The 21,646-nt window shown below is 54.7% G+C and overlaps 8 protein-coding genes across 8 annotated transcripts; 5 read left to right on the top strand and 3 right to left on the bottom strand.

Moving 5' to 3' along the window:
* Nucleotides 1–829: 829 nt before the first annotated feature.
* UV8b_02498 (uncharacterized protein) lies at nt 830–4,453 on the top strand (the record flags this gene model as incomplete). Its single annotated transcript, XM_043139996.1, has 2 exons — nt 830–3,025; nt 3,125–4,453. 2 exons carry the CDS (start codon nt 830–832, stop codon nt 4,451–4,453), a joined length of 3,525 nt encoding a protein of 1,174 aa, XP_042995930.1.
* A 1,704-nt stretch (nt 4,454–6,157) lies between these two features.
* Nucleotides 6,158–7,491, top strand: UV8b_02497 (uncharacterized protein; the record flags this gene model as incomplete). The annotated part of the gene is made up of 2 exons (XM_043139995.1): nt 6,158–6,506; nt 6,653–7,491. The coding sequence occupies 2 exons, from the start codon at nt 6,158–6,160 to the stop codon at nt 7,489–7,491; spliced, it is 1,188 nt and encodes a 395-aa protein (XP_042995929.1).
* A 913-nt stretch (nt 7,492–8,404) lies between these two features.
* Nucleotides 8,405–9,415, bottom strand: UV8b_02496 (uncharacterized protein; the record flags this gene model as incomplete). The annotated part of the gene is made up of 4 exons (XM_043139994.1): nt 8,405–8,562; nt 8,736–9,019; nt 9,093–9,138; nt 9,310–9,415. The coding sequence occupies 4 exons, from the start codon at nt 9,413–9,415 to the stop codon at nt 8,405–8,407; spliced, it is 594 nt and encodes a 197-aa protein (XP_042995928.1).
* Nucleotides 9,416–10,570: 1,155 nt separating this feature from the next.
* UV8b_02495 (uncharacterized protein) lies at nt 10,571–11,636 on the top strand (the record flags this gene model as incomplete). Its single annotated transcript, XM_043139993.1, has 2 exons — nt 10,571–10,634; nt 10,720–11,636. 2 exons carry the CDS (start codon nt 10,571–10,573, stop codon nt 11,634–11,636), a joined length of 981 nt encoding a protein of 326 aa, XP_042995927.1.
* A 362-nt stretch (nt 11,637–11,998) lies between these two features.
* UV8b_02494 (uncharacterized protein) lies at nt 11,999–13,412 on the bottom strand (the record flags this gene model as incomplete). The annotated part of the gene is made up of 3 exons (XM_043139992.1): nt 11,999–13,182; nt 13,248–13,314; nt 13,368–13,412. 3 exons carry the CDS (start codon nt 13,410–13,412, stop codon nt 11,999–12,001), a joined length of 1,296 nt encoding a protein of 431 aa, XP_042995926.1.
* Nucleotides 13,413–16,430: 3,018 nt separating this feature from the next.
* UV8b_02493 (uncharacterized protein) lies at nt 16,431–17,519 on the top strand (the record flags this gene model as incomplete). The annotated part of the gene is made up of 5 exons (XM_043139991.1): nt 16,431–16,450; nt 16,554–16,626; nt 16,882–16,988; nt 17,098–17,339; nt 17,437–17,519. The coding sequence occupies 5 exons, from the start codon at nt 16,431–16,433 to the stop codon at nt 17,517–17,519; spliced, it is 525 nt and encodes a 174-aa protein (XP_042995925.1).
* Nucleotides 17,520–18,421: 902 nt separating this feature from the next.
* UV8b_02492 (uncharacterized protein) lies at nt 18,422–19,471 on the bottom strand (the record flags this gene model as incomplete). Its single annotated transcript, XM_043139990.1, has 5 exons — nt 18,422–18,905; nt 18,982–18,986; nt 19,112–19,161; nt 19,269–19,300; nt 19,401–19,471. 5 exons carry the CDS (start codon nt 19,469–19,471, stop codon nt 18,422–18,424), a joined length of 642 nt encoding a protein of 213 aa, XP_042995924.1.
* An 818-nt stretch (nt 19,472–20,289) lies between these two features.
* Nucleotides 20,290–21,579, top strand: UV8b_02491 (uncharacterized protein; the record flags this gene model as incomplete). The annotated part of the gene is made up of 4 exons (XM_043139989.1): nt 20,290–20,330; nt 20,414–20,432; nt 20,600–20,900; nt 21,116–21,579. The coding sequence occupies 4 exons, from the start codon at nt 20,290–20,292 to the stop codon at nt 21,577–21,579; spliced, it is 825 nt and encodes a 274-aa protein (XP_042995923.1).
* Between the last annotated feature and the right edge of the window lie 67 nt (nt 21,580–21,646).

Here is a 21,646-nt window from a genome sequence, read left to right as displayed (position 1 = left end):
CCAAGAAAATCATCATCGTGCGCATCAGGGTTTTGTGCGTTCAACAAACGCTTTTGTACTCTTGATGCCCGAAGCACGTTCCGGATGAGAAATCCAGCAAATTCCAGATACTCTGTAGAGAAATGTTCAATGGTCAACTTCAATGTTCCGCTGATGGCTGGGCCCTACAGTCCAGGGGCTTCCCAACAGTGGGGGCCAAACGCCCTCCAACATTAATTTAGGTAGGTAGGTACCTACCTACTTGAAGTGGGTATGGAGCACTTGAGTAACGAGGTAGAGGTACCTTAGGTTCCCAAGGTAAATTAAGCCACCTAAGGTACCCGTCACTTGTAGTGGACAGCTTCGTCCAGTGGGGCTGCTGTCTGGTGACTTGTCTGGTCGTACCCAGCATCAAGACCCAGGAACAGTTGACCTTTACCAACGTCTCAGCATTACTTGCTTACGGACTGCGTAAACCCGTCGCCTGGAAATCGGATGCTTGTTGAAGAAGTCTTGTATGTATATTTTTTCTCCTCATACGCTCATACGTCCGCAGCCATCGGCTCTATGCTGAGTCGCGTATGGGGCTTTGCTTCTGCTCGCAGATCCGCCGTTGACGTTTGTCCCGTCACCGCCACGCCACGCCACCAACTGGAAGGCAAGGTAATTACGGGGCATTCGTCAAGGGACTGGATTGTTACGCACAACCTTGAGCGTGTTCTGTTCCGTGCATCACCTGGGAACCTCATTGGCCCTGGATGTGTTTGTGGTGAGAGTCGGAACAAGGCCTCGGGTTTTCCTTTTCGTTTCGTCGCTATCGCTACTTCGGAGAGGAAAATCCCGAGCAACCATGTCGAATACGATGCGTGCTGCGCTAGACGACCAGGCCCCCAAACCAGCGTCGCATACCGATGACTTCGGCTTGCCTATCCGACATTATCAAGCCAGGGCACCGCCAGGAGGCACGACGGTGTTGGCCCCTGCCGAAGACGCATACGAGGGAGCGACTGATGCCACGAAGGCTGTTTCTCTGGACAAACACGGAAGCAGCTCGTCGCAACTACCGCCGGCAGCCCCAACTTCAGCGTCAACCTCGAATACCAAAAGCGGCAAGCCCTTTCACGAAAATAACAGCGACGGCGGCGACGCAGACAACGCCGATTGCGTAGATGCGCAGACCGCAGTGCCCATTAATGCATGTCGATCTGACAAAACTGAGCCCGGCTCCAATGCATTACGGACGCCTGGTGCCATGTTGGCCAAGGACAACCCAAGTGCCGGAACGACTTCAGAATGTTACCCAGAAATAGACGAAACGTCCCATAACAAAACTCGAGCCCCAAATGCAGTAGAGAACGAGGAAAAGGGCGATGCCGTCGTCGACGCCAGGGAGGAGCCAAACCACTCCCCTGATGTGACAACAAGCAACGCACGTGCCAAGTCCGAACAAGTCTCCAGCAGTCAACCCAAGGTCGCTCATAGTCGAAACGCGAGTGGCGTGAGTGCTTCCAGCATCGGCAGCGGCCCGAATGTTGTCTTGTCTGAATTGTCTGAATTCTCTCATCAAAAGCTCTCGACACAGAAAGAACAGGCGGAGGAGGAGGATGAGGACGCCGATAGTGGCTGGCAGGCTATGCCAGCTTTTGCCCCGTACGACATATATGATGACGACAACCGCCTGATTGCTCGGGAACACAACGATGAGGACGACGAAAAATACGGCTACAGCGGACTGGGGGGGGCTGGAAAGGGTTATACTCGCGTTGTCATGGACGATGACGCCGAATCCGCAACGAGCATGGACGAAAACACCCAGTATCTTTTCAAAGATGCTAGAGGAACAGCCCTCGCGGACGAGGAAGGACGTGATGCTATATCGCAGATGCAAGCCACCAAGGATCTGTTGACCGAGGGTCAAAGAATAGCCTACGTTGGAGTGGTGCGCCTGGAGATTGCCAACATGTTGAAGGAGATACAGGAGCGGCAGCCCGCCAAGAAGAATAAGAGACACATCACCATGAGCGCCGAATCCCAGAAGATGTGGGGCCAAAAGATGATGATCCGGCTTTACTCTCACATGGATATAAGCGAGGCGGAACAGATCATGATTGAGCAGCTGGCAGAGCATGGCGTCATGCCAAGGGACCTAACACCGGCTTTGCATGCCAACTCGCGAGTTCACAACCCGATGGCCGAAGAAAGCAAGCGTAGCCCAGGGTCGAGCTCCGCATCTCCATCGGCTTCGCCTCGAGAAGACGAAGAGCCTGCAGAGTTGTTGCCGCCTCCGTACGGGAGCATAGACCACAGTGAGGTGCCGGCGGTGCAATCACCTAGCCAGCTTCCAACGACGCAGAAGATCGACATCGACCTTCGTTGGACGGTCCTGTGTGACCTGTTTCTGATTCTGGTTGCAGATTCGATATATGATGCTCGCTCCCGAGTTTTGCTGGAACGCGTGGCAGGCAGCCTGGAGATCTCATGGATTGACATTTGCAAATTTGAGAGGCGAGTTACTGACGCGTTGGAAATGCAACAGGCGGCTGAAAAGGAGAACTGGAACGAAGACGAGCACATGGAATCTCGACGGAAGATGGCGCAAACGCGAAGGCTCATGATGATGGGGCTCGCAACGGTTGGTGGTGGCTTGGTTATTGGATTGTCCGCGGGCTTGCTGGCTCCCGTCATCGGTGCCGGTCTCGCCGCAGGCTTCACCACCATTGGTGTCACCGGGACGAGCAGCTTCCTGGCCGGAGCCGGTGGTGCGGCCATCATCACATCTTCGGCAGCTGCTTCGGGGAGTTTAATCGGCGGGCGTGCTGCCAATCGCCGTACTGGATCAGTCAAGACATTCGAGTACCGGCCGTTGCACAACAACAAGCGTGTCAACCTTATTGTGACTGTGTCGGGATGGCTGACTGGCAAGGTGGATGATGTGCGCCTGCCTTTCAGTACGGTGGACCCCGTCATGGGGGACATTTATTCCGTTCTATGGGAACCTGAGATGCTGCGAAGCATGGGTGACACCATCAACATTTTGGCGACTGAGGTGGGTTCTGAAAGCCATCGGGCCCTTTTTTTTTTTTTTCTTTTTTTCTTTTTTTGGGCCTCGTGGGGAGCCTGTGACTAACAACTGAGCTTCGGACAGGCCCTCACTCAAGGCTTGCAGCAGATTCTGGGTAGCACGATCCTCGTCAGTCTGATGGCCGCCTTGCAGCTGCCCATGGTGTTGACAAAGCTTTCGTATCTAATCGACAACCCCTGGGCGGTGTCTCTCGACAGGGCCACGTCAGCTGGATTGATCTTGGCTGATTCACTCATGGACCGCAGCCTAGGGACGCGGCCAATTACTCTTGTTGGCTACTCCATTGGCGCCCGAGTTATATTCTCGTGCCTGCGAGAACTCTCCAAGCGTAATGCCTATGGCTTGGTGCAAAATGTCTACTTGTTTGGCTCGCCAGTTGTGGTTAAGAACGACGAATTTCTGCGAGCCAGGACGGTTGTTTCGGGCCGTTTTGTGAATGGCTTCAACCGAAACGACTGGATTCTTGGCTACCTCTTCCGTTTGACCAACGGCGGCATTCGCAGAGTGGCGGGGCTCGCGGCCGTCGGCACTCGGGGGGTGGAAAACATTGACGTCACAGAGGAAGTCACTGGCCACATGCAGTACCGAACCGCCATGCCCGTTCTTCTGAGGAAATGCGGTTGGGAGGTGGAGAGCGATGAATTCTCCGAGATCGAGGATCCCGATCCGGAAAACCACGATGAGCGGCAGCGGGAACTCATCAATGAAATCGAAGAAGCCCGCAAGGAGCTGGAGAAGGAGGGCAAGAAGAAGAGCAGCCGATTCAGCATATTTGGGCGGCGAAAGAAGATTGAGCGCCAGGAGTGGGAGGTTTACGAGGAGTCGGCCCACAAAGACGGCAAGGATGCCAAAGCCAGCGGTGGCAAAGCGGAAGATGGGAATAGCAGTAATCACGGCGTCCTGTTCGACGTGGATGCAATCCGAGCCGAGTTGGCAAAGGAAGCTTACGGGGACACGGATGCGGATGCCGAACTGACGCTACAGATCAAGGAGATCATATCGACTCTGCCGCCGATGAAGCTGGACGTCCCCCGCAGCACTCGGCCGATCCCGCCCTCTTGTGCAGATGCACGGGGTTCCTTGCGCGAGACCAAGAGTGCGGACATGATCATCGCAAGTGGGACAGGTTACGCAAGTGCTTACGGTTCACGCGAACTGTCTGCCTATCACGCCGACGCGCTTGAAGAGGAGGTGCAAATGACATTCGACACTTCGTTTGATGAACCTAGCCTCACCCATGCGGAAACACTGGCTCTTGGCGAACCTACTTGCAGCCGACCGGGAATGCGTACCTCACAAACGTTGCCCAATATTGCCATTTCAGACCCATGGGCAGATCCAGATGACGAGGACTTTGGGACAGAGAAGGAGATTTCCATGACTTTTGCATAGAATGACGGAATGTGAGCTGCCCTAGCATTTCGTGGACTCTGGGCCCTATCGACGGCCAGGTGTGGTGAGGCTCTGCGGCTTACTCTTTACGCTTCTATTTCCTGCTCCGTCTCATCCCCAGATCCCGCTCGTCTCTCTCGTTTCTCATAATGCCGTTTTCTTTTTTTTTTTTCCCTCCCTCTCACCATTTTACCACCTTCTGGTTTGTTAAACATCTTGCTTCAATATGGTCAGGCGTTGGCGATGACGGATATACATTGTCACTGGACCAATGAAGGTTTTGCCTCGTGTGGTCAGTTTTTGATTTTGTTTTCCCCCAGCTCGGATACCTGGACGAAAGGCGGGATACATTTGCATACCAGAGCATATGATATATGCACCAACTGGTTTTCTTTTGTAATTTTTTTTTTTTTTTGCGCGGTTGTAATGCTTGATTTTTTACTCTGATTTGGGGTTATGATAACTCTAGATCTCCCCTACATTCGAGAATATACCAAGACCCACTACACATCATGCCCGCGAAGCGACATTCTTTCTTTCTTTTTCTTTTCTCTTTTTTCTTTTTCCCTCCCTTCCGACATCTTCTTTGCCCTCCGCCCGCTCCAGTCTCACTCGGACGCTTCATCATGTCAAGGGAAGCAAGCACAGACGACAGACGGTCCATGAATGGGGAAGACAGAGCAACTCGGCACGCAAATCCTATTGACAAACGCGCCGCATCACACGGACCAGCCGCTTGGGCCAGCCCTAAGCAAACTACGAGCTCGCCTCGTGACCACAAGTGACGTGGCTTAGTCAATCTCGCCTGCAGCACAATCGGACAAGTACTTAGTAGGGAAGAGGTAACTACCTACTAATAACAATCACGCAGGATGCCTCTTTCTCTTTACGGACGAACTTGAGAGCGGGAAGGCCAGGAAGGAACAAAAACGCCCCTGTCCTCGACTCCTTCCCCCAGTTCAGCTGAGTGGGGACCGGCAATCAGCTGCGCTGCCCCACTGCTTTCTTTAGCAGTACTGCCCTTTCCCATCAATCCGCAGGAACTGTCCGTGTCTCGAAAGGCATCAATCTTTTGGAACCAGGACCAATCCACAGTTCAGAACACACTCCGTTAGGGCGGCTTCGCCTCCGCATCTATTTGATTGTATGGACATCAAATGCGTGCCGCAAACTCGAGCAATGGCAAACGGGGCACTGGCCTGGAACTGGCCTGGCACTGGCCTGGCACTGGGTCATCACCCATCTCAAAAGCCCAACACATGCCAGATCTGCGATCCGTACTGATCATCCGTGTTATTGAACGCCCATATAAAGATCCTGGCTGGGGCCTGGCCGTTGTGGCTTACCCTCTGCTCTGGCCATCTCATCTGCCGAACGTACCTCTTTGCTTCCTCGCGCTCGATCTAGTTTCTCTCCCCCCTTTCATCCAGCCGCGGCCTTTTCTGAATCCTGATGTAGGAGAATAATTTGGTGTTTCGATCCAAACAGACAGCCTGGGCTATGCTTCGGCTTTCTCGTCTCTGAGTCCCCGTTCTCACAGTCTCCATTGACTGACTTTGCATCGACTTGGCGATAAAACACACTAGCCATGTGCTGCATGTCAAAGATATAATACATTGATTGATCCACTACGATATTTTTGCCTTGTTTGAAAAAGACAAGAAAAGAATACAACTTCTCCTTGTCTATCTGGAGTGGCCCGAAATGACCCACGACATGACAACTCTCGAAGATGAAGCTGGGCAAGTCGTCGATGGCGAGGGTTTCAGTTCGCCTCTGCCTCCAACAAGTACGGAAGTTGCCAGTCCTTGGGCCATTGAGGATATCCCATCGGGCGGACTGAGGCCTATCGATTTTTGCGAGACTTTATCATCTCAGTGGAAACTACGCGTGTTCAACGTCAAAACTACCCTGCGGTGGCGAGTGGACGGCAATACCAGGATCCACTGGATTGCATGGATGGCAAGGTCAGACTTGGTTTCGGAAGAGGAAACCATAGACAAGTTGACAGCAGGTCTCCCCACTGGCGATAGAAAGTTGATATGGCCGGTGGGTACGTATCAATGCCATGCTAACGTATACTCGGTCCCCTTTTACAAAACGACGGGTCGCCCTCAAGCAGGCCTCAAGCAAAAAGAGCCGGAAATAACGCCATCATTAGTGACAAGCCGGCGAATGCTAACTGAAAAGATGCTACAGGCAACGATGCCAGTGGGGTCACTCTCGAGGTTACGACGTGGGCATCACAGAGGACGTATTCCACTCCCCACCGGTACCAACCCCAGCCTGGTGACTACATGAGACTCAAAATAGCTTGGACAAACCAAGACACGCAGGAGAGGGGGAACTCAACGACGGGGCTATTTACCGTCGCCGAGGGGACCGGCGCCGATTCGACCCGTGGCAAGTGGAGTGACGACATCTTCAATCACTTCAACTCCTCCCAGAAAGTTGGCGGTATCGACCCCTCTTGGGAATACCACTTGTCGACCTCGAGCTCCCATGATACCCAAAGTGCCCATACCACTGCCGCTTTTCCGCCAATACAGGCTTCCAGCCCGTCAAGCGGCGGCCTTGCACCAAGTCAATCTGGACTGTCAACCGGGGCCATTGCTGGCCTAACTGTTGGCTGCGGGATCGCGTTGGTTCTCATAATCATTGGTCTAGTGTGGTTCCCGGTGGTCCGGAGACGACGCCAAAAGCAACAGTCCTACGATGCCCAAGACAAGGCCAGCGCTTGCGTGGAGGATAAAAGCGCGCCAGTTGCCCAGCACGATGACTCTGGACGCTCACCCTCCTCCGAGGACAATACCCGGTCCAGCCAAGCTGTCAATCCTGTGGCCGCCCTTCTGGCCAGTTCTCGTTCTGAACTCGGCCCGGCCCATCCCCGCTTGCATGACGCCCAAGAAGAACCTTCTCGGCACGCGTCCCGTGCTGTCAACTACGCAGAACAGGGCATGTCGGACGAGGAGAGGCGGCGCTGGGAAGAAGAAGAGAGGCAGCTGGACGACGAGATTGCCCGAGCCAGAGGATGCTGACAAGTGGTGTTGGGTTTGGCGGCTGACCTAACGTAGTAGACTGCTGTTTTCTGGCCATTGAAGGGTGCGAAAGGGCAACTGTGATTTATTCGTTGAATACCATCAGTTGTTATTTTTTTTTTTTTTTTTTTTTTGGTAAAAAACCCTCTTCTTTGTACATGTCGTCCCCCCCTCGTCACGAGACCCTCGCACAGCCAACTAAATCGTGTCGTTTGACTGCCATGGACCCTTGTTCTCATGCCCCATCTGCCATCCTCAGGTCCATTTGTCTCTGGTGGGAGAAGCCAACGCTGCACTAGTATAGCCCGCCAGCTTCCTACTTCCAACGTGGAGTAATCGAAGAGTCTGCATGACGATCAACCTGACGGTTCAATAGCCACGTCGTGCGGGTATCTTGGCGCCCAAATTCTCATACTTGCCTCTGAAGGGGCACTTTCACAGCTCGCGACTGAACCGCCTGCTATTCGCTCTAGGATTAACTCGATGCCGCGTCTTCTCGAACAATCACCAACTAGACAACAACTAGACGCCCAGACAGATGGAACCGCGCTTGACGGCTCTTCTTTGGCGAATTCACATTCACATCCTAGTCATACTGTACACACCACCCCAGCCACACCTGCGTAAGAGGGCACCTCTCCTTCTGGTCGTAAAGCTTGTTGCCGCAACAAGACAACGGCAACAACGTTCCGAGAATGCCATCCCTTTCCGCTGGGTTGTGCACTGCCTTTTTTTTTTTTTTTTTTTTGCCCTCTTTTTCCTTTCTTTGTTTCATCTTCTCTTCATGGCATGGGTACAGCATGGCGCGCTTTCCCTTCGGCCCTCGTTGGCTGGTTTCCACCGGCGATTCGTACAATCCACATTGCACGGCAAAACAGATCAGGAGAAAAAAAAAAAAAAAGAGTCCCGACAGCTATCCCCTCGAGAACCACCGTCCGGCCAGATTGGTGGCGATGCTTCCTGCCAAGTTGGTGCTGCCCAACGCGCTGCCGGCCAGGTTAGACGCCTGGCTGAACTTGTCGCACCGCGAGAAGGCAAGGGTGTTCATAATCGTCAAGACGAGAGCAATAACTTTTTTTGGCATCGGCAAAAGCGGTTAGTTGTCGCGCATATGGTACGGTCGCGCACTGCTTGGTGGCTGTCTTGGTGCCGCAAAAAAAAAAAAAAAAAAAAAAAAGGAGTTTCACGTGGTAATAAACCATGACCCTTTCGTCAGGAACAGATTATCAAAGGGGTGTGCTTACCGACAAGAGGCAGCCACAGAAACTCTAGCCGAACAATGGCCAGGACGGCCAGCAGGATCCAAAGCAGAGGCTGGACATACAGTGACAGCCAGAAGAACCGGTTGTCCGTGGCGTTGACGGCCTTGGTGCCGGGATCACTTGACTCAAAGACCCATTTGGACTCGCCCGACTGGGGGTCGACTTCGTTCCACCACCGCAGACCGACGAGTCGGCGACCAGCAATGTTCTTGAGATAGTAAAAGTCGGCTGCGAGAAGCAGAATGGTGATGATGAAGATCATGACCCTGCGAGCAACCGGAAGCAGCAGGGAGTCAGCTAAACGCGTGGTTGGGGCTCTAGAGAGATGAGGGCACATACATGCTTGAGCTGAACCAAAGACCGAAAAAGTACACAAAGACGCTTGCTGTGCACGTGGCGAAGGGCAGTCAGTACTGGGAGAAGGAAGAGGGAAGAAGCACCCTGCAAGAGAGGACCGCGGTATGGACAGGACGGGGGCTGCGGAAGTGTCTGGTGCTCTCGTCCCGGCGTACCGGCATTCTGTCGGGGTCGGGGGGGTGGTCAGAAAGAAACGTACATATCCTAAAGGCCAAAAAGGTCAAGAGGGTGATGGGATGCGAACTCAATCGCCAGCTCAGGGTTCCCGGAAGCTGCTGCTGCTGCTGCTGTTGTTGCTGCTCCATCGTGTAAATCTACGGCGTCTTAATTCTCCTGCTGGCGGGCCGTGTCCGTGCCTGGGTTGCCGTCTGCCGGAAAGAATGGAAGAGGGTGGTGATTGCGGATGGAAATTGGCAAGCAGAAACGGAGTCTTTGGTTGGAGGTTCAAATAAATCAAAGGCTGGCCAGGGTTGATGAAGACGAGAGAACAGGCCGGCCAGCTGGATGGAGACGTGGGAAAACGGGAACGAGCCGAGCTGAGCCGCGGTGCGGTGCGGTGCGGTTGATGGCCGTTTGCTGGGCGAGGAAGAGGTCGCGACGAGGCGAGAGACGGTGCTCTTGCTCGGGGCGGACGTGGGCCGGGTGTGCGCTGATGTTCTTGCTGTCTCGTCGTTGGGATGCTACAGGCGGGGGCGCAAGTTTGAAAGGGCACGATCGAGCAAGCTGGCGACTTGGCGGGTTTCCGTGCAGCTTTCTTTGCAGGGGCCGCGTCGGCCCACCCTTTGGGGGGGGGGGGGGGGGGGAGGCAATCAGGAACGGACTCTGGAGCACCGGGCTTCTCATTGGCCAGTTGCGGTCGGTTAGTTGACAGCTGCTGGAGCTTGGCACATGAGGTACATTAGGTACATACCTGGCCTTAGGACTGTCTAATGTGCCCCAAGGACGGCTACGCTTGGGACGTTGTAGCAGAACGCATCGTTGCGTGTGTGCAGCAGTTGATTACCAGCTTTGATTACAGGGTGGCTCTAACACCAATTCCTACCAAAGTCAAAGGATTACTAGCAAATGGTCGGATATCTACCTACTCGCCTTAGCAAGCGTACCTTATGCAAGTTCCTGCCTACCTACCTGGTAGGTAGACTAGGGGCGTGGACGTGCTTGTCTCTAAGGCAGGTACCTGCAAGTACCAGACCCAAGTCGACCCTTAAAAACGCCCTCTGAGTGATTGGGCCTGCCAGGTGGTTGCCAACTGGCCATACAGAGTAAACTAAGGCGACACTTCGGTACTCGGTACTCGGTACTCGGTTCTCGGTACTTCTCTGCTTCTGTTGTGTTCTGTGTGCTCTGCACTCCGTCCTCCCTACTCTCTGCTGTACTCGCTCGTCAAAACCCCCATCTTGCAATTGACAGTCACCACCAATCATCCTCCACGGAGGAGTAGAGCTGCCTTGACCTCGGCCATGGCAACGACCGCCGCCCTCGCAGCAACATCGTCGTCCATTTTGCGTCGATCCCTCTTATACGGTTAGTTACTACATACATACCCCAACCCCCTGGGGGCCCCGTGCTAATCTGTGGCCTATCCTTTCTTATGTATACACATATGTAGTCCCCGCCTCCTCGCAAAAGATGCTCACCAAGTCCTTGGCCCTGCCTACGGACAACATCACCTACGACTTGGAGGACTCGGTGACTCCGTCCCTCAAGCAAGCCGCTCGCGAGCAGCTCAAGTCTCACCTCTGGTCTCTGGCGTCTCGCCCCCAATCCGTCTCGGAGCTGGCCGTGCGTGTCAATGCCGTCTCCACCCCCTTTGCTCTCGACGACTTGACTGCTCTTTCCTCGGCGCCCTTGATCGATGCCGTCGTGGTTCCAAAGGTTGCCTCTGCCGCAGACCTGACTTTCGTCTCCGATGTTCTCCGCCACGCTGCCCCGGGCCGGCATGCAGACGGCTCCGCCAATCCCATCAAAATCATCGCTCTGATTGAATCCGCGCGCGCTGTCATGGACCTTGCAAGCATCTGCCGAGCTTCTCCGTTTTTGAGCGGCCTGATATTTGCGGCAGAGGATTTCGCCCTGGACTTGTCCATTACGCGAACCCCATCCCTCACCGAGTTTCTCTATGCACGCTCGGCAGTCGTGACCGCTGCCAGGGCTGCCGGTTTACCTAGCGCTATAGACCTTGTGTGTACCTCCTACCGTGGCCAGGAAGGCTCAAGCCGACTCCAGGACGAGTGCGCCAATGGCAAGTCGATGGGCTTCAACGGAAAGCAGTGCATCCATCCCAGTCAGGTCTCCACCGTCCAAGCAATCTTCTCACCAGCGGAGCACGAGGTTGAATGGGCAGTCAGAGTTTGCATCGCCAACGACAAGGCTGGCTCCCTGGGCAGAGGCGCTTGGACATTGGATGGCAAAATGGTCGATGCCCCTGTCGTGGGGAAAGCGCAGGCTATTGCCAGCAAAGCCCAGCAATGCGGCTTTGATATCGACGCTCTGAGACGTAAATGGAAAGACGAGGAGCCCGAGTAGCTGTGCCAGCAAGCATTGGCTATACACCAACTTCCGGCCCATTGGACCCTATTTCCAGATGTCCTGCTTTGCTACACAGAGCATGCCAAAAGACTTCACGCCCAAACAGGTCCGCGTCCGGAAACACCCTGCCTCTCCAGTGTCGTCTTCTTACTCATCATCCATCATATGTGTCACCCCGATTCCTTGCCCTCTCCCCCGCAAAAATGCGCCTTTCAGTCACTTTGGGCGGGGCGTTTGAGTCTGTTTTTACCAAGCGATACCGTGCCTGTTTCATTGCGGCTCTCGACGGCATCAAGTCAGTCGCGGTAGTCCTCATATTGTCAGGGATTTTCGCATTCTCAACTCGCAGCGGCGCCGTGCTATCGGTTTAGTTCGCTCGGCTTGTAGAGTTTATAGATTTTCCCCGCATCTGTCAATAGGAGAGGACGCCCCTCGGCGTCTACATAGACTTGTGACGGAACTGATGCGTGGTGCTGGACGACCAGTTCCTCGCCGGGCGAATGGTTTGATGCAAGCATCCATGTATCCAAGTTGCGCAGATCGTGGTGCGTCACTCGTTCTCCGCGACCAGGCTGGTACTGCCCGAGATGCCCCGGGACATTGAGATTACTCTCAGAGTTTAGCTCCCCTCTCTGGTGCATTGTGCGGCTGCAAAGGATGGGACCGTTCTTGGCCTTGCCGGCCCGTTGGCTCACTAAATATTGCTTTTCCATGTCTCTTGATCTAGGCCCGGAACTTGCAATCAATCCTGCAGCAGTACTTGAATAGGGTGGGTAGGGAAGCAGTCGACGATGACCGCACCTTCTCGACGGTACTGTAAAAGTTTCGTTTCCAGGGGTATTCTCAGTCATGATTGTTGGGCGAGCGCAGCGCCGAGAATCATACGACGCTAATGGTTCGCTGTGCACTACACCATCCTCTTCGAAGAGACAAGCAGGACAGGCCAAGGCGTCGCCGCCATTGACAGATTCGTCGCAAGAGCCATCACAAGGTGATGGGGTACGCTCTTGCTGAGCGTCGGGACACTTGTATGGTCCAGGTCCAGGTCGCACTGCTTCAAGGAAGCCTGCATATGTATGAGCTTTTGCAGGACCATGAGACGTGCCTGGCTTTTTTTGTCGGATTGGAGGAGGGCACAACCCGGGCTCCTGGAAGTCACCGGCAAAAACCATGGCATCCAGATAAGTCGGCTCCTCTGTCAGGGTGGCTGACTTTTGACGCAATTGAGGAAATTCTCCTACCCGACGGCCTTTGCCGCGAGGGACTTGGCTTGGCTCGCACAACTCATTGATGATGATGGGCCGCCGAGAATGGTCAGGGATGCTGTAACCCTCGGCCAGAGCTGTCGAGCCACCAGCCAGGCCTCTGCCCAGCTCTGCCATTGCAGCACTCCGACTGTTTGTCAGAGTCGGTCTGGAGTTTTCGAAATGCGCGGGCGCATCGGATCGCCTGCATCTTGTACCAAGTTGTCCAGTATCGGGTGCTCTCCGTGCGCTACCGCCAATGTTTGTCAGATCAAAGCTGTGAAAAGAAAGGTCGGTCACTGGAACGGTACGTCAGTCAGCAAGAGTGCTGGTCCTTGCTTTGTCGACTGGGCTTTGTACGTACTTTGCTCATGACAGCCGGTTTGTCTGTCTTGCAGAGACAGATGCAGATCTGTTACTCGAGGCTCCACCTAATACTACTAATCAGGAGTGGTGAGGTCAGGAAAGCTTCATGGATACTTACCGTGACAGTTTCTTTGCAGATGGCTTCGGATGAGAAATTCTTCATCACCTCCCTGGCGCATCGCAACTCACGTTTGCGGGGACGTCTCTGCAGCTCTTTGCGACGACGGCGAGACTCTTGAATTCCGTTTTGGCTTGCGCCTTCCTCCGGTCGGGCGTCATAACGGCCTTGTCGGGTTTTGCGGCGTGGGCGTCGTTCGAATTCCGGCTGGTTCCGGAGTGCTCTTACAGTCGCGGTGGCGCGAGTAGTCTCGGCTGCTTGATCTCTGACGCATGCGCTCCTTTTGCTTTTCCGAAAAGAGAGCACAGTCGACGGGGAATGGTGCCGTGCCCGGGACAGCTTGTGTTCTTCCGGCCGGTGCGCCCTACTCGACACACGGGGCTCCGAGCCCGGCCCCAGGCTCATGTCTGACCTCGCCTCAAGTTGATGAAGATGGCCATCGGATGAACAGCCAAGGGGGCTTGTTTCAGTTGTGCTCGGTCGACGGCTCGATGAGGCAACCTGTTCCTGACAAGGTTCGTCCATGCTCGACGGAACCTGGTTGAGCCATGATTCGACAAGGTTGGGCCGCCTGCTACTAATGCCTTGTGCTTGGTGCACGCCGAGACATGGAACGGCAGCGCTTTCAACTTGGCCTCGGTCCCTTGACCTAGAGTATGGCCTAGAGGGACTGGCCATGGCGAGAGTAGTAGAGCGAATCTTGACCGTGCCGGCTCTGTTTTCACTTTTGTCCTTGGTCGTGAGGGGTGGTTAGTGGCGAGGGGCGGAGCAGCAGAAAAAGAAGAAACAGGGGTTTTTTCACCGAGTTGCGAATGAATGTCGGGTTAGGCTCGAGAGCGAGCTGTGCAGGGAAGGTCTGGACGAGCTGTGATTGAAACGAAAACGAGACGACGACTGACCGAGTCGTCAGGCCGCAGGAGCAACCATCAAAGGGGTCAACTGTGCTGCGTGGCTGCGTGGCTGCGTGGCTGCCGCGGCCAGCAGAGAATGAAAAATCACCGCTGGCCTAGGGCGGTAATCCTTTGGAAACGAGCACATGCAGACATGCTCAGACCAGCACGACGGGGATTGCTTTGGTGATTGCCATTGACGAAAAAAAGGCTGGGGCTTGGGAAAGAATGACTTGCTCACGCATCGGGCTGCTTGGTCGAGGGGGAGCTCTCGTTGCGCCCCAAGACTTGCGCCCCAAGACACTTGCGCCCTCAAGACTTGCCCCCCCAAGACGTCGAGCATTTTGCAGGAGGGGCCGATGCAAGGTTGAGAAGTTGTTGATTCTTTGCAGCGTCGGCAGCCGGATTCGATGTTGCAGCGCAGCGCTGCTTCCCCCGGCAAGATCCCCGACGGCGATGATTCAGTCTGGTACATGTCAATACATATGTGCAGGTTAGCCGTGCTGCTCCTTAGGTTCCTCTTTGGGAGGTGCGTACCTGGAACCAGGCAAGTGCGGGCACCCAAGATTAGCAGCTACCTACCTAGGTACCTACCTACCTTACCTACCTCCTACCTGAGGCCAAAAGGGCGGGCAATCAAGGTTAGGTTAGGTACCTAAGCTTGGGTACTCGGTACTTTGCGGTGCACTGTGCCCGCACCCCACCACAACGTTGCCCACGTCGTGGAGTCTAGCTGCAGCCTGGGAGGTACCCAGTCCCCAAGTCACCGATCCTCTCGCCAAGACCCCCAGGTCAGCAGAGCAAAGCTTCAATGTTGCTTGCATACCTCCTAACCTACCTCACGAAGTTGACGCGATCTGATGACCTGGCCCACTTCCATTGCCCAGCCAAGGCACCAAGCTGCCCTGCCCACGTGTGCTTTGGATATCGAGCGGCCGTCATGCCGAGCGAGGGGGATCATCCGATCCAAGGAAACGAAACAATAAAGGGATCCGCGCCCCGCAAGTGCAGCGACGCAAGTGGGCGGTGCCCGGTGAAGACGGCCCCAGGACTTGCCAGGGAGATGCTGCACGTGATGTGCGTCGCGGCTGGATGGCGAGATGCCCCGCAGCGCCTGCCCTCCCGCCCTCCTTGACCTTTACTATTTATTGGTCCACACAAAAAAAAAAGAAAAAAGAAAAAAGAAAAAAAAAAAAAAAAAGGGAAGAACGAGGAGAGGACGAGGCGCCACCAAGCCAGCCTGGCCTTCAATCAAGCACAGGCGCTTCTAGAAAGGCCTTGTTGTGCAGGCTCGAGAGGGGGGGGTCAACTTGAACCACCAGCCAGACCCGAGCTACCAGCTGATTTACGGCTGATTTAACAGCTGATTTACAGCTGATTTGCAGAGGCTGGCGACTGACTGGGCCGGCCTTGCAAGCAAGCCCAGTAAAACTACATGTACCTATTGAGACCAGGTACCTAGGTACCTACCTAGTGTTGACCTCGACGTCGACGCGAAAGCCAATATACGTTTGCTGCTTCTGCTTGCTGCTCAAAGCGCACCTGACCCGCCTAGGGAACGCTCACGGAGCGCTCACTTGGTCATGTATATGCGACCTGGTTTTCGTTCCGTTCCCAGGGACCGAGAGACTGAATTGCCTGCCCACCCACCTGGCGAAGGAAGGAATGTTCATGTCGTCTCCGCCTCGTTAGCCAGAGGTGCCTCTGCCTCTACCTCAACCGTACTATTAGGTTAGGTACCCACTACAAGCAGAACAGGATAGAACCATGCGCCTCCAGCCCAGCCCAGCCCAGCCCAGCCCTCTCGGTACGGGGGTACGTACTGCAGAAGTAAGGGTCCCTAGAGGTACCGAGTACGTGCGTTACATGACCGACCTTGCAACTTTGTCACACGTTGACCCTTCTTGGCCCAGCCTAACCGCATCCCTTCCTCCCTCTTCCTTGCCTTCGAGTCCGCATCCATCCATCCATCCATCCATCCATCCATCCATCCAATCCGTCACCAACCCATCCTCCGCATGCAGCCTTGCTCGGTGCCTCGCTGGAATAAGCACCACCACAACCATCGCGCTCGTGTCATCGCCGCTGAGAAGAATAAAACAACAGAGACTCCCCGCGCGACACTGCAGACACCCCGAGCGACACCCCGAGACCGCGTCAGCAAAACTAAGCCATGGCGAAGCTCTTCATAGGGTGAGCAGCAGGGCCCCATATCATCATCCTCCCCCCCTCCTCCCCCCCCGCTTGAGCCATATCGGCCAAGCCCCAGGAAGCAAAAGACTAACATCGCGAAAAGCGGCCTGGCCTGGCATACTGAGGAAGGCACCCTTCGCCAAAAGTTTGAGCAGTTTGGTGCCGTTGAGGAAGCGGTATGTTGAGTCCTTTTTTTTTTTTTTTTTTACTACTCCCTTCCATCTTTTGGACCGTTTTTCTTGTGTGTGTGTGTGTGTGTGTGTGTGTGTGTGTGTGTGTGTCTCGAAGCGACAACCCTTTGCGCATGGTATTTTTCGTTGTTTGTGTTTGTTTTTGCTTCAACATGTGCTCCGCACGTCCCTTGGAACGCCGATGTGGGCTTCGACTGCCTGATCTGTTGGTTATTCTGACACTGATGTTTGCGCGCCAAGGTGGTGGTCAAGGATAGAGATACCGGCCGTAGTCGCGGTTTCGGATTTGTGCGTTACACCCAAGAGAGTGATGCCCAGAATGCAATAGCTGCCATGAACAATGTCGAGTGCGCCTCCCCTCCCCCTCACTCTCCCGCCTCCAAGCATCGTGTCTCACACATCAGGTGCCCTGGTTGATTCCATGCGGAACAAGCAGTAACTCGTTTCTTGGTTTAGATTTGACGGCCGGACGATTCGCGTGGACAAGGCATCCGACAATGGGCCCCGCGGAGGATATGGATCGGGGAGGGGTGGAGGTCCTTCGGGTTTTGGAGGACGAGCGGCTTATCCGGCGCCCGTCTCCTACGGCCATCCGCATCAAGCTCCTGGCTACCATGTTGCTCCCCAGATGTATGCGCCGGTAGCGTACGGTCGACCTTATCCGCAACCCCAACCCGGATATGGCATGCCTCCTCAAGGTAACCAACGTCGCACCACCAGCATTGTGTGCCATGAGCCATGAGCCATGAGCCATGAGCCATGCATGACCCTTGATTGCTGATCTGGTAAACGCAGGATATGGCGTGCCTCAATACGGATACCTCGACCCTTCTCAGCAGCATCAGCCTCCGCCTCCTCAAGGTGGGAGAGGCTACTAATCCTCAAGCACATGGTTGCTCACTTCCATCGTCAGGCAGATGGCCGCGTTCTCGTTGCCATAACCTCGGAAGCAACCGCGAGCTTGCGACGGTGCAGAGAGACTCTTCCCCCCGCTCACCTCACCTTTCCTTTGTCTTCTCTCTCTCTCTCCCTTTTCCTTTTTTTTTCACTTCTTTTTTTTCTTTTTTTAGATTGCGATATGGGAGACGTAAATCTTGAGGAGCTTGACGAGAGGAGATTGGGCATCTTTGGGCTGTTTATATTTCGCTGCCTGGATTGGCCGGCCATCCAGGCTTTGATGAGCTTCGTCACTGACACCTGGCGGATGCCCCCGGTGGAGATTTTGCCATTCGCCTTGATGCCCGGCTTTTGTGCGTCTTTTACCACGTAACTTGACGCTAGACGAGAGTCCATTCTCCTTTCTTGTGCTTGGCTATGTGGGGTGGGCTTGATAGGTGTTCACAGAAACAACAGTTGGCGAGAATGCGATGCTGGTCTATGAGTTGCTCACCCAGGTTGGTAGTCAGTTACCTGCACATGCGACATGACAAGCAGAAGTCAACGGCCACGGGGTCTGGTGATGACAAGGGCGAAGAAGAAGAAGAAGAAAAACGTTGTCGAGCGTAGATGATGCACACGTTGGATTGGATGAGAGGACAGAGTAGAGAGGCATGTCCGAACGACATGGTTTTTAGCTGCTTTCCTGGGAAGAATATTACGAATGGTGCAAGGATCAGCGCCGTAGGTGGATGCAGCGATGCTCTCTATGTGATTCTAACCACCCCATCATCGAAACTGCATGTCGGCCAGCACGTGGAGAAGGAATCTTGTCAACCAAGCCGGGCCAAGGCTGCAAAGCTGCGCATGAATCCCGCACGCATCAGGATCAGTCATGACACAGTCACGACAAAGAGTCTCCCTCGACAGAGCCTTCCAAAGCCCGCACGCGCTGGGCAAGGTCGCTGACATGATGGTCCCCGCTCTCCGAGGACAAACCCTCCAGGGCTTCGTCCAGGCTGTAAAGGTAGTGCTTGTTGAGCCCGCTTGGCCCGCGGCTACGCAGGATGCGCTGCGCCAGGATCTGGGGGTCCTGCGGGCCGACGAACTGCTCATTGTCCGGCGTGCCAATGTACACGAGCGTCTTGATGGGAGGAGCTCCATCGGCAGGGTGGAAGGGCGCGTGGTGAACGGTGTAGCCGTTGACCTCGCGAATGTCCAGATACCGCTTGACCTGGGCGACTTTGTGCGGCACGATGCGGTATGCCACGCCCCAGACTCTCTCTGGAGCAGTGTCATGGTGATCGACGAGCTTTTCCCAGTACGAGCGCTCCATCAGCGTGACCACCCGGCCAGGCGCCTCGGGCGTCCCACGGTGGTCCTCGCTGCTGGCAAACAAAGACACAGAAGGCAAAGTCAGAACCCGAGAGAGAAGACACAAAAATGTCAGCAGCGTCAACAGACCTGGCCTGGAACATGACAATGCTGCTGTAAGCCATGCGTTCAGAAAAGGGGGGGGGGGGGGGGGGGGGGGGGAAGAGGCGGGTTGATGCGGCCGCCTTTGAACAAAGCACAGAGTGTACGGAGCACATACCTGCCAGAATCGTCTGACGTATCCGTTTACCCAGCCTGGTAGCCGTTTGTCTGCGAAGCATTAGCCATCGAGACGGCTTCCCTCCCCCCCCCCCCTGCCCTGCTCCGGGACAAATGTCGAATGTCGAGTAGAGGGCGATGAATGGGCTGATACATACCAAAGTGAGGCGGTGGCTTCCAAATGAGGCTCCTTTTGACCACCGAGGTTAGACCAGAGACGCCTGCTGGCTTTAGGCAGAGCGAGCATTCGACTCCTCTCCCTCCCTCGACACTGACCAACGGAAACCTACCCGTAACCGAAAAGCCAGAATTCGGGCTGGGCGCCGTCCGCTGCCTCGGGCGAGGCGGAGGTTGCCCCCATTTCTTACTCTTACTGCTGAATCGACCGCCACCTTGTGGCACCGTTGCATCCGGACGGGGAGGAGTAAAAGACGCAAAAAAAAAAAAAAAAAAAAACATGCACATACACATGCAGGTCGCAAGTGACTGGATTATCGTCAAGTGCCAAGTGCCAGGTGCCAGGTGCCAAGGTGCCAAGGTGCCAGGTGTCAGGTGTTCGCCAGCTGTCAATCGGATCTGGACAGTCCGCACAGTGCGTACAGTGGATTCCGGCGGGTACCTTTTTGCCAGAGGTTACCAGACGCATGATAACCCAGTGCCGCGCCCCATTTTTTAACATGGTGAGAGTTGGTTGGCTGACTGCAACAACAAGGCGGCGTATAACGCTACGGAGTACTCCGTGCCGAATGCAAGATTTGCTTTGCGGGAGTCTTGGCAAGGCCCCTTGTAAAAACGAGGTCCAGAAGATGGCTAGCTACAAGTACTTTAGTACATGAAGGAGGAGCGTTTGTACCTAGGTACTTGCAACCTCGCGCGCATGCAGTACGGCGTAGAAGAAGTCGTCCAGCTGAAAAAGCGGGCCGTTTTGGCGTACTCAGCCCCGCCGTCAGCCATCATCATCAACTTGGAGGCTTTGAACAGCGGGCCGCAGGGCAGGGCAGGACAAGACACAACACAACACAACATAAACCAACACAACCCAACAACGACAACAACAACAATACAAGGGCCTCCCCAGTCCCGTCAGTCTTCTCCATCGTTGCGCTCTGCATAGTAAAATCCCCTCGCATCGATCGCGAAAAACCCCTCCAGAGCCCGTGCGGCTGTCTCCACGAGATCATGGCCTACAATCGACCGTACAATCCAGACGCTTTGCCCAGGTAGTAGTACTCGCCTAGAAAAAAATCTCCAGGTTGTCGCCGGCCCGTGACTGACGTTTCTCTTCCATGTCTCTTTTGCACAGATTTGCTGAGCCCGAACAAGTAAGTGAGCGCCTCATGATATGACGTGCCCGGCCTCCGCAGCGAGGGCAAAGGCGCGCGTTGCGGACGACGGGTCGACGCCCGTCTGTCAGAAAAACCCAGTCATCTTCATTTTGACTCCGCCGTTGCTGAATGGCGAAAAATAAAAAATGGAAAAAAAAAAAAAGAAGCAGAAGCCAGGATCGGCCCCACCGCAGACATACCAACATGGTCGGTACGAAAACAAGCCTACACCACCAGCTCCGAGAGACAACTACTCGCCTTCGCATTCCAAACCAAGCCAAAGCCAGACATTTCATGGTGGAGTGGGCGCCCCGAAACCTGCTCCCCTGCCTCAAGGTCGGCCGGCGGCGCAGCATCACGCACCAAGTTCGCGGGGTGGTGGCCCGCCGCCTTCGCCCGCTCTGGACGCAGGGTCCGGATCTGATCCTACTCTTTTGCCTCTATTTCGCGCCGTCGACAAGGATGGTGAGCCATGTTCTATTCGCTCCCCCCCCCCCCCCCCCCCCGCGCCAGGTCCTCCCTGACCTGAAGATGGCATCAAGTTCGAGCAGCAAGTTCGATAGCCGAACCTGCTCTTTTCCCGATGTTTTCTTTTCTTTTCTTTTGATTTTTTTTTTTTTTATTTTTGGATCGCCGAGTCACGGCTGGCGTCGAACTGACCGAGCCGAACGTGATGACAGGGACTGGCCAACTATCCGAAATGGAGCTTTCGGCAGCTCTCGTCAATGGCGACTGGACAGCCTTTGACATTCAAACTGTTCGAATGATGATTCGCATGTTCGACTCGGACCGAAACGGCACCATCAACTTTGAAGAGTTTTGCGGTCTATGGTCGTTTCTTGCCTCGTGGCGCACGCTTTTTGATCGCTTCGACGTCGATCGAAGCGGCAACATTTCGCTGCAAGAGTTTACTGATGCGCTCATCGCCTTTCGCTATCGCCTGAGTCCGCACTTTGTCCAACTGCTCTTTCGAACATACGATAAGCGCAACGAGGGCGTCATGAGCTTTGACCTGTTTGTGCAAAGCTGCATTTCCTTGAAACGCATGACGGACGTTTTTAAAAAGTATGACGATGATAGAGACGGCTTCATCACCCTCAGCTTCGAGGATTTTCTGAGTGAGATTCTGAAACAGCTCAAGTGAGGCTGCATTGTTCGTGGACCGGGCTGGTGGCACTTTAAAAACATGAATTACGCGTTTGACGATTGTA

This window comes from Ustilaginoidea virens, chromosome 2 (assembly GCF_000687475.1).
Source record: "Ustilaginoidea virens chromosome 2, complete sequence".
NCBI lineage: Eukaryota > Fungi > Ascomycota > Sordariomycetes > Hypocreales > Clavicipitaceae > Ustilaginoidea > Ustilaginoidea virens.
This window is presented reverse-complemented; position numbering and strand designations above follow the sequence as displayed.